The following is a 13,184-nucleotide window of genomic DNA, read 5'->3' on the forward strand; positions in this document are numbered from 1 at the left end:
GTCAGTAAGAGCAGCAGATTAGAGGTGATGATGTCATCTGGTCCTCACAGCGCCCAGAAAACACGGCAACGTGTCAGAATCGTTTAAATATAAAGTTCATTAAGAATCTTTCAGTGTCCTTTTCACACTTTTGCACACACACACTCACTGTGGTTTTTTTCTCTCCTTCGTGTGTGTGTGTGTGTGTGTGTGTGTGTGTGTGTGTGTGTGTGTGTGTGTGTGTGTGTGTGTGGACACCTTGTGAATAAATCTGCCTCTTGGTGGATTTGTTGGTGCTGTTTGATGTTGCATTTGTGAACATCTCCATGTGTTTGGACTGTATGTGCTTTTGTGCATTTTGCTGTGTGTGTGTGTGTGTAAAGCAGAGGTCCGAGGCTGAAGAGAGGATGACATGCGTGTGCCCGGCCTGCTAACACCGCTGACGACGCACGCTCTAACCGACCGGCCGCTCTCTCGACATGGCGGATGTTCTGGTAAAGCCCTCTGACTGTGTGTCCTCTCTGTGTCCGTCTGTCCGTGTGCCACACAAACACGTCCTCTTCTAGCAGTAATGAAGTCACATCACCATCAGCAGTGTGAGAGTTGTCCTCGCGCACCACACAATCATTTCTTTATGGACTCTGCAGCAGCAGACCAGGGAAGGTGCTGTCATGTTGTAACATGCACGAGAGCTGAAACTGGATGTAATGTGACGCTCATCTCGGACCAGAAGCACGTAAAGGGTTTTGTCTGTAATGTGTTGAGAAGAACAAGGGCACAGGCCAAGCGAGCAGCTGGGCTGTGACAGCTGGGCTGATGTTGTGATGAGCTGTGGGGATTTAGCCTCAGGGATGTGGTCAGGTTGGTTTTCCTGTGAAAGAGAGAAACTTTGACAAGTCGAGACTGGACTGATTCCAGAGATGAACAAGTTCAAGAATGTAAACACTGCTTTTAGCAGCTTTTTCCTTCTTTTCCTGCCTCGGTGGTGTGAAGAGGTCCGTGCAGTCCTCGTGGCAGGGTTAGTTGTGTGTGTGTGTGGACGCCAGGTCTGATTCATCAAGTTTCAGAGAGAAACCAAGAACCCCTGTGTGTCACAATACCTCTGATTCTGCTTCCTGCCCCCCACCCTTCGTCTCTTCCTCCTTTACGGGAGTGAAGGCGTGCTGATTGATGGAGGCGTCGTGGCTGTTAGCGAGCGGCTGAAAGGAAGGAGAAAGAAGGACTAGTTTGTCGATCGTTCGCCGCTGAATCGTCCCGTCTCTGGTGAGCTGTGTGGCTGAATGCTTTCTGTGTGCTTTAGCGTGCTGCCGTGGGCACTCCTGTCACCTTAAAGACGATGGATGCAGGTACGGCGTGAGTCACGCCATGCTGTCGATACTGTTGATTATTGACCGAACTGAAGGTTCATATCTAAGATTTGAAAAATGATTTCTGATCTGTGGGTGTTCGAGGAAAGGCAAAGGTCTTTAGTGGAAAATGCATCATGGTCAACTGTATTTCTCAGTTCCTGAAAAGCTGAACAGTCTGGGAAATGCTGATTTTCATGTGTTGGCTTGTAAACAACAATGAAAGGGCCCAGCAGACTTTCAAGTTGAATATTTGAAAGCTGCAGAGGCGGCAGACATTCTGTATTTAAATAAGAAGTACAGATAGTAGTTTTGAAAATACTCCAGTAAATGTCGAAGTACTAAATAAACTCTTTGAAGAAGTACAGAGTAAGAAATGAAAGAGTAGCTCCCTGGAGGACGTCTGACAGCTGCGCACACATAACTCAACCTTGTGGTATAAAAATGAGAATATAAACCTACTTGAGATGAATTTTCATTGCAATAAATGCAGTCAGCCTGAATCACTGAAGCAGAACATGAGCAGCTGCCTACATGTTGGCGCCGGGAGCGGGCCAACAATAACCTGAACTATGCTCAATACAAATCTGCCCCAACTGTAAAGAGCAGTAAATTATCTCATTTTGATTATAAAGCATGTTCTGCTAGAATAAAGATGTAAAATTGTGGAGTAAGTCATAAACAGGGAAATGTTTAACACATAACTAAGAAATGCTTAATAGTTGTTTTTCAAATGTAAGCAAAGGCAGTAAGGGCTTGTGTGTGTACACGGCAGCATGAACTCGGTTGGATTTACCTGCACGTGTAAAATGTTGTCCTGTTGCTGCGCTTACAGAAACGCTGTCTCTGACTTGAAAAACTTTACTTTATGCTCCTCCCACTCCCTGCTTCTCAGCTTGATGCTGACATCTCCCCTCGGTGAGGGGTTAGGTCCGAAACAAACCACATTAACCCCTGACTTCAGTTGTGCCTCTTTCATCTCTTTTTATGCGATGTACCCCGGTGATTTATACACGAGTAGGATTGCCTCATGTGTTACAGTTTACGCTCATGTCGGTTAAAAAATAACTACTCAATTAAAGTACAGCTCCTAAAAGTTGTACATAAGTATAGTAATAAGGTATTTATACTTTATTTTTCCCACCTGTGCCGGGCTGTGGAGATTTCCATCTTAAATGTTTCCCTTCAGGTTGGTTTTATATTCTGAGTGGGGGTAATACAGGCAGGTCTTCCCTCAGAGTGTGTTTGCTCCTGAGCCTGAATGTGGTCTTTGGACCGTTAATAACACCTTAATACTATTAGTGGTACCCGTCTGAGGACCCTGAGGAAGAGCACTGAAGCCGCTGCTTTTGTTGGGCTCCCATTTAGTTCTGTATATGATTTTTTAAATCTCTAATATATATATGAGTAATAATCCATGTTAAAATCAGTCACTACAATAGAATTGAATGGCCCTTTATTGTCATTGTACATGTACAACAGTATGGTGGCTACTCCATGCTGACTGAGCAGCAGTAAAAATCATAGAAATAGTAAATAAATCAGGAGTAAACAGGAAAGTAGTGTTAACAGTCCGAATGGCCCGGGGAAGAAGCTGTTAGTGAGTCTGGAGGAATAGTGACCCTCTGTGCAGCCTGTCTGACCCCTGAGTACCAAACACCAGGCAGGAGGAGAGCCTGAAGGCCAGCAGCAGCTCCTGCTCCAGGTTATTCTAAGTGCAGCCGCTGCTGGGCCTTCTTTACCAGGTGGTGGTGTTGTGGGTCCGGGTGAGCTTAGCGGGGTGGCCTCAAACAGAGCAAAAAAGACGTTGAGCTCCTCTGCGAGTTTGAGGCTGCTGTCAGGGGTTGGGGGACTCTGGCCTTTGTAGTTGATGAGGGTTTGCACACCTCTCCGCACCTGATGGGGGTTGCTGTCGGTGAGCAAGCCCCCTGTCTTCCTCCTGTACCTCCTCCCCAGGTTGGCTCTGGCAGTCGTGTATAAAGAACTGTCTCTCAGCCTTCGGCTGAGTTACGAGTTGTGATCAGAGCCTGGACTTCACTCGTCATGGGTTAGGAAAAACCTGGATGGTTTGGTGACTGTCACATTCTCTACAAGGCACTTACTGTAGAAAAGGACAGACTGAGTGAAGGTTTCCAGGTCCTGCAGTTCGAAGACGGATCAGTCTGTCAGATCAAGAGAACAACATCTGGCCTTGTTTTAATGACCCCGGTGCTTAGAGGAGTTTGTTTCCTGAGAGGGGGTGTATGCAGAGATAAGGAGCAGCGAGAGGGGGTCAGATTGTCCCATGTGGGGAGGAGCGTGGCTCTATTCCTGTACACATGGTCCAGTGTCCTGTCCCCGCTGCTAGGACAGTTAACATGCTGGTGGAATTTGCAGGGTAATGATTTCAAAAATGCCTTATTAAAGTCCCAGCAACAGCATGGATGTGCTCTGGGGTCTCTGCTTTCTGTTGATAGAAGTTGGAGGTGGATGAGACTTGAGCTAGCGTTGTAAACAATGGTAACTGTGGCTACCGTTAGCCCGTGAGGTAGATAAAAGCACCTGCACTGAATGGACTGAATGGAATCTCAGTGTGCAGTGACTGTCTGTGATTCCACTGTTGTTGTCCTGAAGCACATGAGCACAGAGCCCACCACCCCTTCCCTTACCAGAGTCTTTGTTGTGGTCCCGGAAACTCCTCTGAGGAATCAGGGATGTTTGGATGCATCCAGCATGCAGCTACAGTGAGTAGACAGCACTCAGGACAAAGCAGTTGTAGTAAATCTCTGATTGTAGCTCCTTTGTTGGCTACAGCCAACAAAGGAGCCACCCCTACCCATGAAGCCAGATAACACACACCAATGAGTTAAACTGCAGGAATGTCTTAAAGACATAAAGACCTGGATGGCCGCTAACTTTCTGCTTCTTAATTCAGATTAAACTGAGGTTATTGTACTCGGCCCTGAAAAGCTTAGAAATATGGTATCTAACCAGATTCTTACTCTGGATGGCATTACCTTGGCCTCCAGTAACACTGTGAGGAACCTTGGAGTCATTTTTGACCAGGACATGTCCTTCAACGCACATATTAAACAAATATGTAAGACTGCTTTCTTCCATTTGTGCATTTGTGTATTTATTACTTGTAAGCTTGACTACTGTCATTCATTATTATCGGAATGTCCTAAATATTGGCTTTTCTTCATTGGCTCTATAAAGCACCTTGAGGTGACTATTGTTGTGATTTGCTGCTAAAAAACTAAAACTGAATTGTAAAGATTAGAGCTGCTGCTCCTACTGAGAGAGTGTGCCGAAGTCTCCTGTGTGTTTCAAGTCCAGCTGGGAGGAGATCCCAGTGTGTCCAGGTAAAAACATGCATACAGACTGTCTTTTACTTCTTTCTGTAGCTGCTGCAGAAAGTGTTTGTTTCTTAAACTCTAAGTGTTTTATAGGATTCTGTCTGTTTGTTTCTTGGCCTGAAGCCCTTTCAGTCAATGCTAACATCCTTGTAGCCTTAAAATGGGCGTGTGGCAGCCTGCTTGGTTACGCTGTGTGTGTGCGCGCTCTGAGTGCACGTGCACGAGCATAAACGTGTGTATATTTCAAAAGACTTCTCCTAATAAGGACAGGGGCTGAATCTTGAGTCTGATGCAGTTTGTTGAAGCTGAAAAACCTCAAATGTGTCACCTCAGAACGGTTCGGCTGATTTAGACACCGCTGACTGCGTTCGAGTGTGAGTGCTCAAAAAGGAAACTAAGCCTGTGTGTCCAACATGTCGGTACAGCTCCTTTCCTTTCTGCCCCAGGCTCAAGTCCACCGGTGCTGTCAGCCTGGTGTCATGATGAAATATAGAACTGTTCACACTCTACAGTCACCATGACTCAAACATTTATTCCCCTTTTCTGCATTTATGTCTTTCATTGTATCACACTCCATGTCTTCATGTCCTTATAGCTCCATGTGTCCTTTGTCCACATGTCTGCTGTTTAAAAAACACAGTTTGAAAACAGAACAACACTAATCTGTTTTTGTCATTAGGACCTCTCCCTAACACACACATGCAGAGTGCTGCTGCTGATCAGATGGTGAAATTATGAAGCGCTAATCTCTCAGATTAATATTTGAAATTTACTTAATTATGTAAACACAACTCTGTGCGTGTGTGTGTGCGTGTGTTTGTGTACATGTGTGCGTGTGTGTGTGTTTTTGTGCATGTGTGTGTGTGTGCGTGCGTCTGTGTTTGTGTGCGTGTTTGGAGCTGCTCAGTGCTGTCAGTCTCCTGCATGGTCTAGGAGATGTTGTCCAACAGGGATGACAGCTTAGCCACCATTCTCCTGTCACTCTCCACCTTCACTGGGTCCAGACTACAGCAGGGCAATATGGCCAAAAATATTTATCACAATATATATTTGAAAATTTGCGATAACGATATTACTGACGATATAATTGATGCGAGACAAAATACAATTCCACAACTTTACTAGCGCAAAAACCCATCCATTTATTTTCACTTAATCAAGCAGCTGTTTTTATGTGCATTAAAGCTATATAAAAATTGAACAGTGCAAATGGTAAATGGTAAATGGCCTGTATTTATATAGCGCTTTACTAGTCCCTAAGGACCCCAAAGCGCTTTACATATCCAGTCATCCACCCATTCACACACACATTCACACACTGGTGATGGCAAGCTACATTGTAGCCACAGCCACCCTGGGGCGCACTGACAGAGGCGAGGCTGCCGGACACTGGCGCCACCGGGCCCTCTGACCAAATGCAAATTCCTTGCTGAAGGTTTAACCAAAAGGCATTTCCAGTAGAAATGGGCTGACATATCCTGAGCATAACCATGTATAATATCCACCGAAGTTAAAAAGAGGTGCTTTGTGGAAGGGCCGATGGCGCGTCCACAAAGCAGCTCTTTCGATATGGCAACCTCGCTTCTGTCAGTCTGCCCCAGGGCAGCTGTGGCTACACCTGTAGCTGCCTCCACCAGTGTGTGAATGTGAGAGTGAATGAATAGTGGAATTGTAAAGTGCTTTGGGTGCCTAGAAAAGCGCTATATAAATGCAATCCATTATTATTATTATTATTATTATTATTAAACTGCAGTGTGCAAGAAGAAGAGCTGTACGTTTGAATTTTTTCAGAAATCTCTCAGTCAGAACATGCAATATCATGTTTAGGTAACTAGCAAAACTAGCGAGCTAACCACTAACTTCCTGCTAACTTCTAACTCCGTTAAATGTAATAAATCCTGTTTTCATGGATGCCTGGATGTTAAACTTAACTGTTACACCTGGTAAAGCAGCAACGCTGATCATTTTATTACAGATGAAAGAATTTAGACAGTTTTTAACTCTCAGTGATGCCGCAGTGTTCATTTGACTTTGGGACCTGAAGCATACAGAGTTTAGGACCCAGATTGCTTCCAGATTTACGAGCACCTTAGTCCGACAAATACGGCAATAACGACGGCCGCTTGCATGTTCTACAAAAAAATTTGCTTTGGTGTGTATCTGACGGACAAACACCAAACCAGTTCCACATCACTGAAGTTGCACCATTTTTACAAACCAGTTCTGGTTCATCTGTTTCATTAAATGATCCACTTTCCCCTTTCTCATTCTCCGTTGCCACCATGCTTTTTCGGCCATGTGCGTATGAAAACAAAGGCACTGCGCATGCGTGTTTTACTCATATTCTATCGCGATATTTTATTTTGTTATCGTTGCCCAACATTATACTGGTATTACCGGGAACGGTATGATATGGCCCAGCCCTAGTCCAGAGGGCATCCTAGAACAGAGCTGGACCTCCGGATCAGCCTGTTCAGTTCTCTTCCCCAGCACAGATGCTGCTGCCCTAGCAGACCGCACCTTAAAAGATGGCTGAGGCCACCACAGAGTCATAGAAGGTCTTCAGGAGTGGGCCCTTCACTCCAAACGACCTGAGTCTCCGCAGCAGGTACAGCCTGCTCTGCCCTTCCTGTAGAGGGCGTCTGAATTATGAGTCCAGTCCAGTTTATTGTTCAGATGAACACCAAGCTACCTGTAGCTGTCCACAGCCTTGATGTCCATACCTTGGATGTTCAGTGGTTGCAGTGGAGGATGTTTGTGCCTGCAGAAGTCTACCACCAGCTCCTTGGTTTTATTAGTGTTGATCTGGAGGCAGTTCAGCTTGCACCAGTCCACAAAGTCTTGGGTCAGTTCTCTGTACTCCCTGTCGTCCTCATCAGTGATGAGGCCGACTATTGCAGAGTCATCAGAGAACTTGTGCAGGAAGCACTGGGTGGAGTTGTGGGAGACGTCTGCAGTGTAGAAGAGGAACGGAGCCAGAACCGTTCCCTGTGGGGCCTGTACTGCAGACGACCCTCTCCGACACACAGCCCTGAGTTCTCACATACTGTGGTCGGTCAGTGAGGTAGCCCAAAATCCAGGTAGTGAGGTGATGCTCCACTCCTGAGTTCTCCAGGTTGTCCTTCAGGACTGTGGGAAGAATGGTGTTAAAGGCACTGGAGAAATCAAAGAACATGATTCTCAGAGTGCTCCCAGCGGTCTCCAGGTGAGAGAGGGAAGGATGCACGAGGTGAATGACGGCATCGTCCGCTCCAATGCCTGGTAGGCAGACTGAAGTGGGTCCAGTATTGGAGAAATCCGATCGTTCAGACCCACAGAAATGATTTAAATCATCATGTCAGTAAACTGTCATGAATGTTACTGCAGCTGTGATTCTCCTCCAGATTATCTCAGATGCGAATTTCCACTCCATCCATCTCCAGACGCTCATCCAAACGGGAGCCTCCAGCCCCCCCCCCCCGCGAGGGGCGAGGCGGGGGCAGGTGGCTTTTCTGTCTAACACAGAGAGACAGATAATCATTCACACTAACACCTCGAGCTGAATCACAGAGTAACCCTAACATGCATGTTGAACCGTGGGAGCCCAAAGTGGCACAGAAAAAACCCACAGTCACTTTTAACTTTTATTTTGGGGGAAGAAAAACTCTAAAGCAGAGATATTCTTCAACTGTGAGAAATAAAAACATGACTCACACACACACAAGTGTGTGTCACATGTTGGGTCTCTTTCACTTCCTCTTGCTCTTCCTCTCTTCTATTCACGCCCTTTATTTTGTAAAACCCTGGTTTCTGTTTCCTCTTTTGTTTTTGTCTCTCCTCCTTTTTGATGTTACTTTGACTCTTTCCTGCTTTTTTCTCTCTTTCTCCCAAACAGTGAGTGTATTTCTCTTCCTCTAATCAGCGTGTATTTTTCCCGTCTCTCATATTGTGGTTCTGATTTTTGATTTTTACTTGTTCAGTGTTGTTTCAGCTGCCTGCAGCCTTCAGTCACTGAAGGCTGCAGGCACCAACTTTTTATTGTTGGTGTCGGACTCACAGTAATAATGAATGACCAGTCGTGCATCTGTTTCGGTGCATGCAGTGAATACACATTTGTTTACTGCATAATAGATTTATGAAGTAGGAAACATCCTCGATCTTTCCCGATCATCCCACTCAAATATTTCAGATTTAGGACTGGCTGTGCAAAACAGCCAGAACGATTTAACCTGAGCAGAGCTGGGAGGATGCTTCATAAGGCCAAACAACCAGTGTAGTTCACTTCCTGTCAGCTCTGTGAGGATCTTCAGGAACAGTTTTCCAGGCTCCGTGAAGGACATTCAAAGCTCTTCTTTGGATGTTTTGTTCCCTGTCATGATGATCCCACGCTGCTTCAGTCATGCTGAGGTCTGGCTCTGTTCCCCCGTGTGTTTCTATCCAGCTGTGCCTTCACTGTGGTTGGATCATTGTCATGCTGAAACATGAAGCTGATGTTTCCAGATGCTGCTGCACGGTGGATCACACTCATCAGTTTATCAAAGATCCATCTCTCCATCAGACCTGTTCCTCTGATTTCTGAGTTCTTGTGCAATTTCCATACCTCAGCCTTTCCTTGTGTTTCCCTTCATTATGGCTTCCTGATGCTGCCCTTCCACTCAGACCATTTCTGATGAGGTTTCAGTGGAAAGTAGATGATCATCGCTCAGTGTCCTGTGTCAGGTCTTTGCTGGACTTGTTCTTCTTTCTTCAGTTTTCACCTTCCCTGCTGTTTGGGAGTCACCTTTGGTGCAAAAACACTATTTTATTTCAGACTTTGTCATCGTTGGTATTTTTCACAGATTCGACTAAAGAAACCAGCTGCTGGTAACAAAAAGTCAAAGTCTTTGCTAAGGTGTCTGCTGTGTACATCCTTGAGTTAGAAGACTTTTTATGCTTTAGTGCTTCATACGTCAGAGTTCAGGGGTTAAAAACACTCCCGTGAAAAGGGTCAGGTACAGGGACTGAACAAAAACAAAAAAAGCAGCCGATGTCCAAAGAAGAAGAGCTTCAGAAAGCTGGAGAACTGTTGCTCAAAAGCACTTTTTTTTTTTTTTTTTTTTTTTTTTTTTTTTTGTCTGTCCCATTTGGCTCTTTTGCCATCAGAATTGTTGTCTAAAGGCAAAGAAAGATGCCCAACGGATTTACTTTACCAAATTGACCATCCCAGCCTTGCCGTAATGGTCCATTTGATTCACCTTTTATTGTTTATTTTATTTTCACTTACTGAATACGGGACAGACTTGACTGGGGGAAAGAAGGGGAGAAAGAAAGAGGGAAAGAGAAACAGCTGAGAAGAGGGACGGGGGAGAAGGGCAAAAAACAAAAACCAACAGAACGGGCAGAGAAAAAAAAATGCATATATCAATCACCTGGGTCACCTGCTGAGAAAGAAAGAAGAAAACAAGCAGAAGAGAACAAGAGTAATAGAATAAACAACATCACAATGATATATGGGAATATGACAGTAAATACTAAATATTAAACATTATTGTGCAGCACATAAGATCAACAGAACACAGTGTGCTTTGAGGTAGGAGTCAAAAAGGGTGTAGTTTGTGGGTGTGATCACCCGTGTGTACACCTGTGAGCATGGACGCGCTTGTTTTTTGTTTTTTAAAAGGTTCCTTCATGTAATGATCTGCTAGAGGGTGTGGGGGGGCCACAGCCCCGTCCTCCAGGGCATGAAGCAGGTATGGAGGAGATCAAAACTCCAGACATCCAGAGGCCCCCAGAACACAAGAGACCAAGGAAGACCAACAGCGGGGCAGCCGCGCCACTGTCCCAGAAAGAGCTGAGGAGAGTCCCAGATGAGGACTCACTCAGCAGCCGCGGAGCAGAAGCCAGGGGGGGTTGCAGTGACGCGCCCGTGAGCTCCGCCGGCAGCCAGCCGTGCCTGAGTGACCGAGCCCCAGGCCGAGAGGCCGGGGGCACCCCACCTCCGAAGTGGCCCGAGCGAGCCCCAGGCTCCAGGCCCCGATAAGCGGCCGCCAAGGAGTGAGCCGGTGTGTACCTGGACGCCCATCCCCAGACACAAAGAACCACCAACGCACCGATGTCTGAGTGGGTCCGCCACTGGCAGGGGAAGTGGTGGTAGGGGGAGATAGGCCTCCAAACCTTGGAGGGCCTGAGATGTCCCCAGAGAGGTGGCGCCTGACACCCAACCTGACATATAGACACAGAAATACAGGCACACACAGATACAAACATCCATTCCCACCCTCATGCTCTCATATACACTTACTCCACACTCAACCAACGTGGAGACCGACATAAAGAGACGCTGTACACACGATCACACTCCCCAAGCGTACTCTACAAACTGGGTCTAGGTACCCTTGCCGCTGGAGGGGGGAACTGCACCCAGACCCAGGTGGTGTTACCCTTTTCCCTGCGGTGGGGGGAGGCAGACCGCCCCGACTCCGCAGCAGCAGGAAGGCCCCACACTCCAGACCGCAGTCGGACGGCCAACTCCTCCTCCTAGCCCCCCCGCTCCAGCAGGTCGCAGAGAATGGGGGTGAGAGAAGACTCCAAACCTCCCTCCACCCGCTCATTGTAGTGTTGATGCATGTGTGTTCTAAGGTGCATTTAAAACCCAGGAGGGCATGGAGCTACCTGCCAGAGAGCAGCAGGTAAGCGCATGGTCCCTCCTGCTAGCCCTCAATGTCTACGTGTATTTAACATTGAGAGGTGGGCAACAACGCCAGGGGTGGGGTGTACACCCTGATGGTACTTTGGATTCCGTGTATCGTGCCCACCCCCAAGATCCTATATGTATGTGTAATGAGAGTGTGAGTAATGTGAATGTCTAAGTTGTGGGATAAAATTGAGGCAGAGGCAGCCAGAAGGGGACAGGGGGGGGGGGGGGGGGGGGTAGCCTCCTCTGCACCCTGGTGACATACTCCTACTCCAAGGTCCTGCATGTGTGGGTGGTTGTGGTGGAGCGGGAAGAGGGAGGCAGCTGGAGATGGGGAGGGAAGGAAGGGAGGGGCAAGTGACCCCTCCCTGGGGCCAGCTCCCCCGCTGACCCCAGTAGGCACCCCCATACTCCGCGACCCGCCAGGGAAAGGGGGCCCAGGCCCATCCAGACCGGGGCCCAGTGCAGCAGCGCCTCCCGGCCCCACAGAGCCCGGGACAGTCCACCCAACCCCACCACAGAGAAAACTGCACCCACCCCACCATCCACTCATCTTCCAGACTACATAAGACAATAAACACCCAGGCTGAGATCTTCCTCCACCTCTCCTGTATCTCCCCCTCCTGCAGAGGGAGCTCCTGAGGAGAGGAAAGCTCCTGCAAGATGTGACAATCTCCCCCACCAGTTGAAGAGCCCTCCAGGTGGCTCGATGCACCGGCGGCACCCTGCTCCAGGTGCTCAAAAGCACTTTAAAGATTAAAAGAAAGTAATAAAACCAAAGAGGGGTGGCTGAAAATTCAATTTTATTTATACAGCGCCAAATGACAACAACAGTCCCCACAAGGCGCTTTATATTGTAAGGCAGACCCTACAGTAACACATACTGAGAAAAAAACAACAATCATATGACCCCCTATGAGCAAGCACTTTGGTGACAGTGGGAAGGAAAAACTCTGCCTCCCATTCCAATTTTAAATACTCTAGGAACAACAAGTAGGCCTGCAGAGCGAGAGCGAAGTGCTCTAATAGGGTGATATGGTACTACAAGGTCATTAAGATAAGATGGGGCCTGATTATTTAAGACCTTGTATGTGAGGAGCAGGATTTTGAATTCAATTCTGGATTTAACATGAAGCCAATGAAGGGAAGCCAAAACAGGAGAAATATGCTCTCTCTTTCTAGTCCCTGTCAGGACCAGTGTTGCCAACTTAGCGACTTTGTCACTATATTTAGCGAGTTTTCAGACCCCTTAGCGACCTTTTTTCTAAAAAAAAGTCGCTAAAAAAAGACGTGAAAGCCCATATTGCTTTTACTCTCAACAAGCAGCGGGTGCTGTAACGCAGTCAGTTCTTCTTTTACTCTTTTACTCTTATGCTGTTTTGTGGATCACAAGGTTTAAAACTACTTATAAACACACACACACAAAGTAACTCCACCAGAGTGCCTATTTCGGGTCACTTTTGCCAGTCCAAGCCCGGGTAAAGGAGCAGGATTGGAAATGTGACATTAAACAAAACAATAATTGCTAAAAGAAATTTAATTTGTAGTTCTAAATAAACTCTAAATGCATTTAGGACGTTTTTTACTCACTTTATGTCTCTTCCACGATGTTATTTGTCTCTCCAACAACATAGGGTACAATTAGATTAGTATGATCAATTATGCAAATTAGGCGATGACATCATTTAGCGACTTCTAGCAACTTTTAGGACAACCAATAGCGATTTTCCTTACTGAGGAGTTGGCAACACTGGTCAGGACTCTTGCTGCAGCATTTTGGATTAGCTGAAGGCTTTTCAGGGAGTTTTTAGGACTTCCTGATAATAATGAATTACAGTCCAGCCTGGAAGTAATAAATGCATGAACTAG

General features: G+C 46.6%; 1 protein-coding gene across 7 annotated transcripts in view; it reads left to right on the top strand.

The window, feature by feature from the left end:
* rgs19 (regulator of G protein signaling 19) overlaps nucleotides 1-13,184 on the top strand; it is a 53,942-nt gene that overhangs the window by 20,654 nt on the left and 20,104 nt on the right. For 2 of the 7 annotated variants that reach the window (XM_085393607.1, XM_085393610.1), the window contains exon 2: nucleotides 366-473. The exons of 2 other annotated variants lie outside the window; for them this stretch is intronic. In XM_085393607.1, the coding sequence (XP_085249733.1) occupies nucleotides 392-473 (82 nt within the window). In that variant the 5' untranslated portion in view covers nucleotides 366-391. 3 more of the 7 variants (XM_085393606.1, XM_085393609.1, XM_085393611.1) reach the window with 2 other exon arrangements.

This window comes from Rhamphochromis longiceps, linkage group LG20 (assembly GCF_057381845.1).
Source record: "Rhamphochromis longiceps isolate RC_006_pf linkage group LG20, R_longiceps_female_GT1.1, whole genome shotgun sequence".
Lineage (NCBI taxonomy): Eukaryota > Metazoa > Chordata > Actinopteri > Cichliformes > Cichlidae > Rhamphochromis > Rhamphochromis longiceps.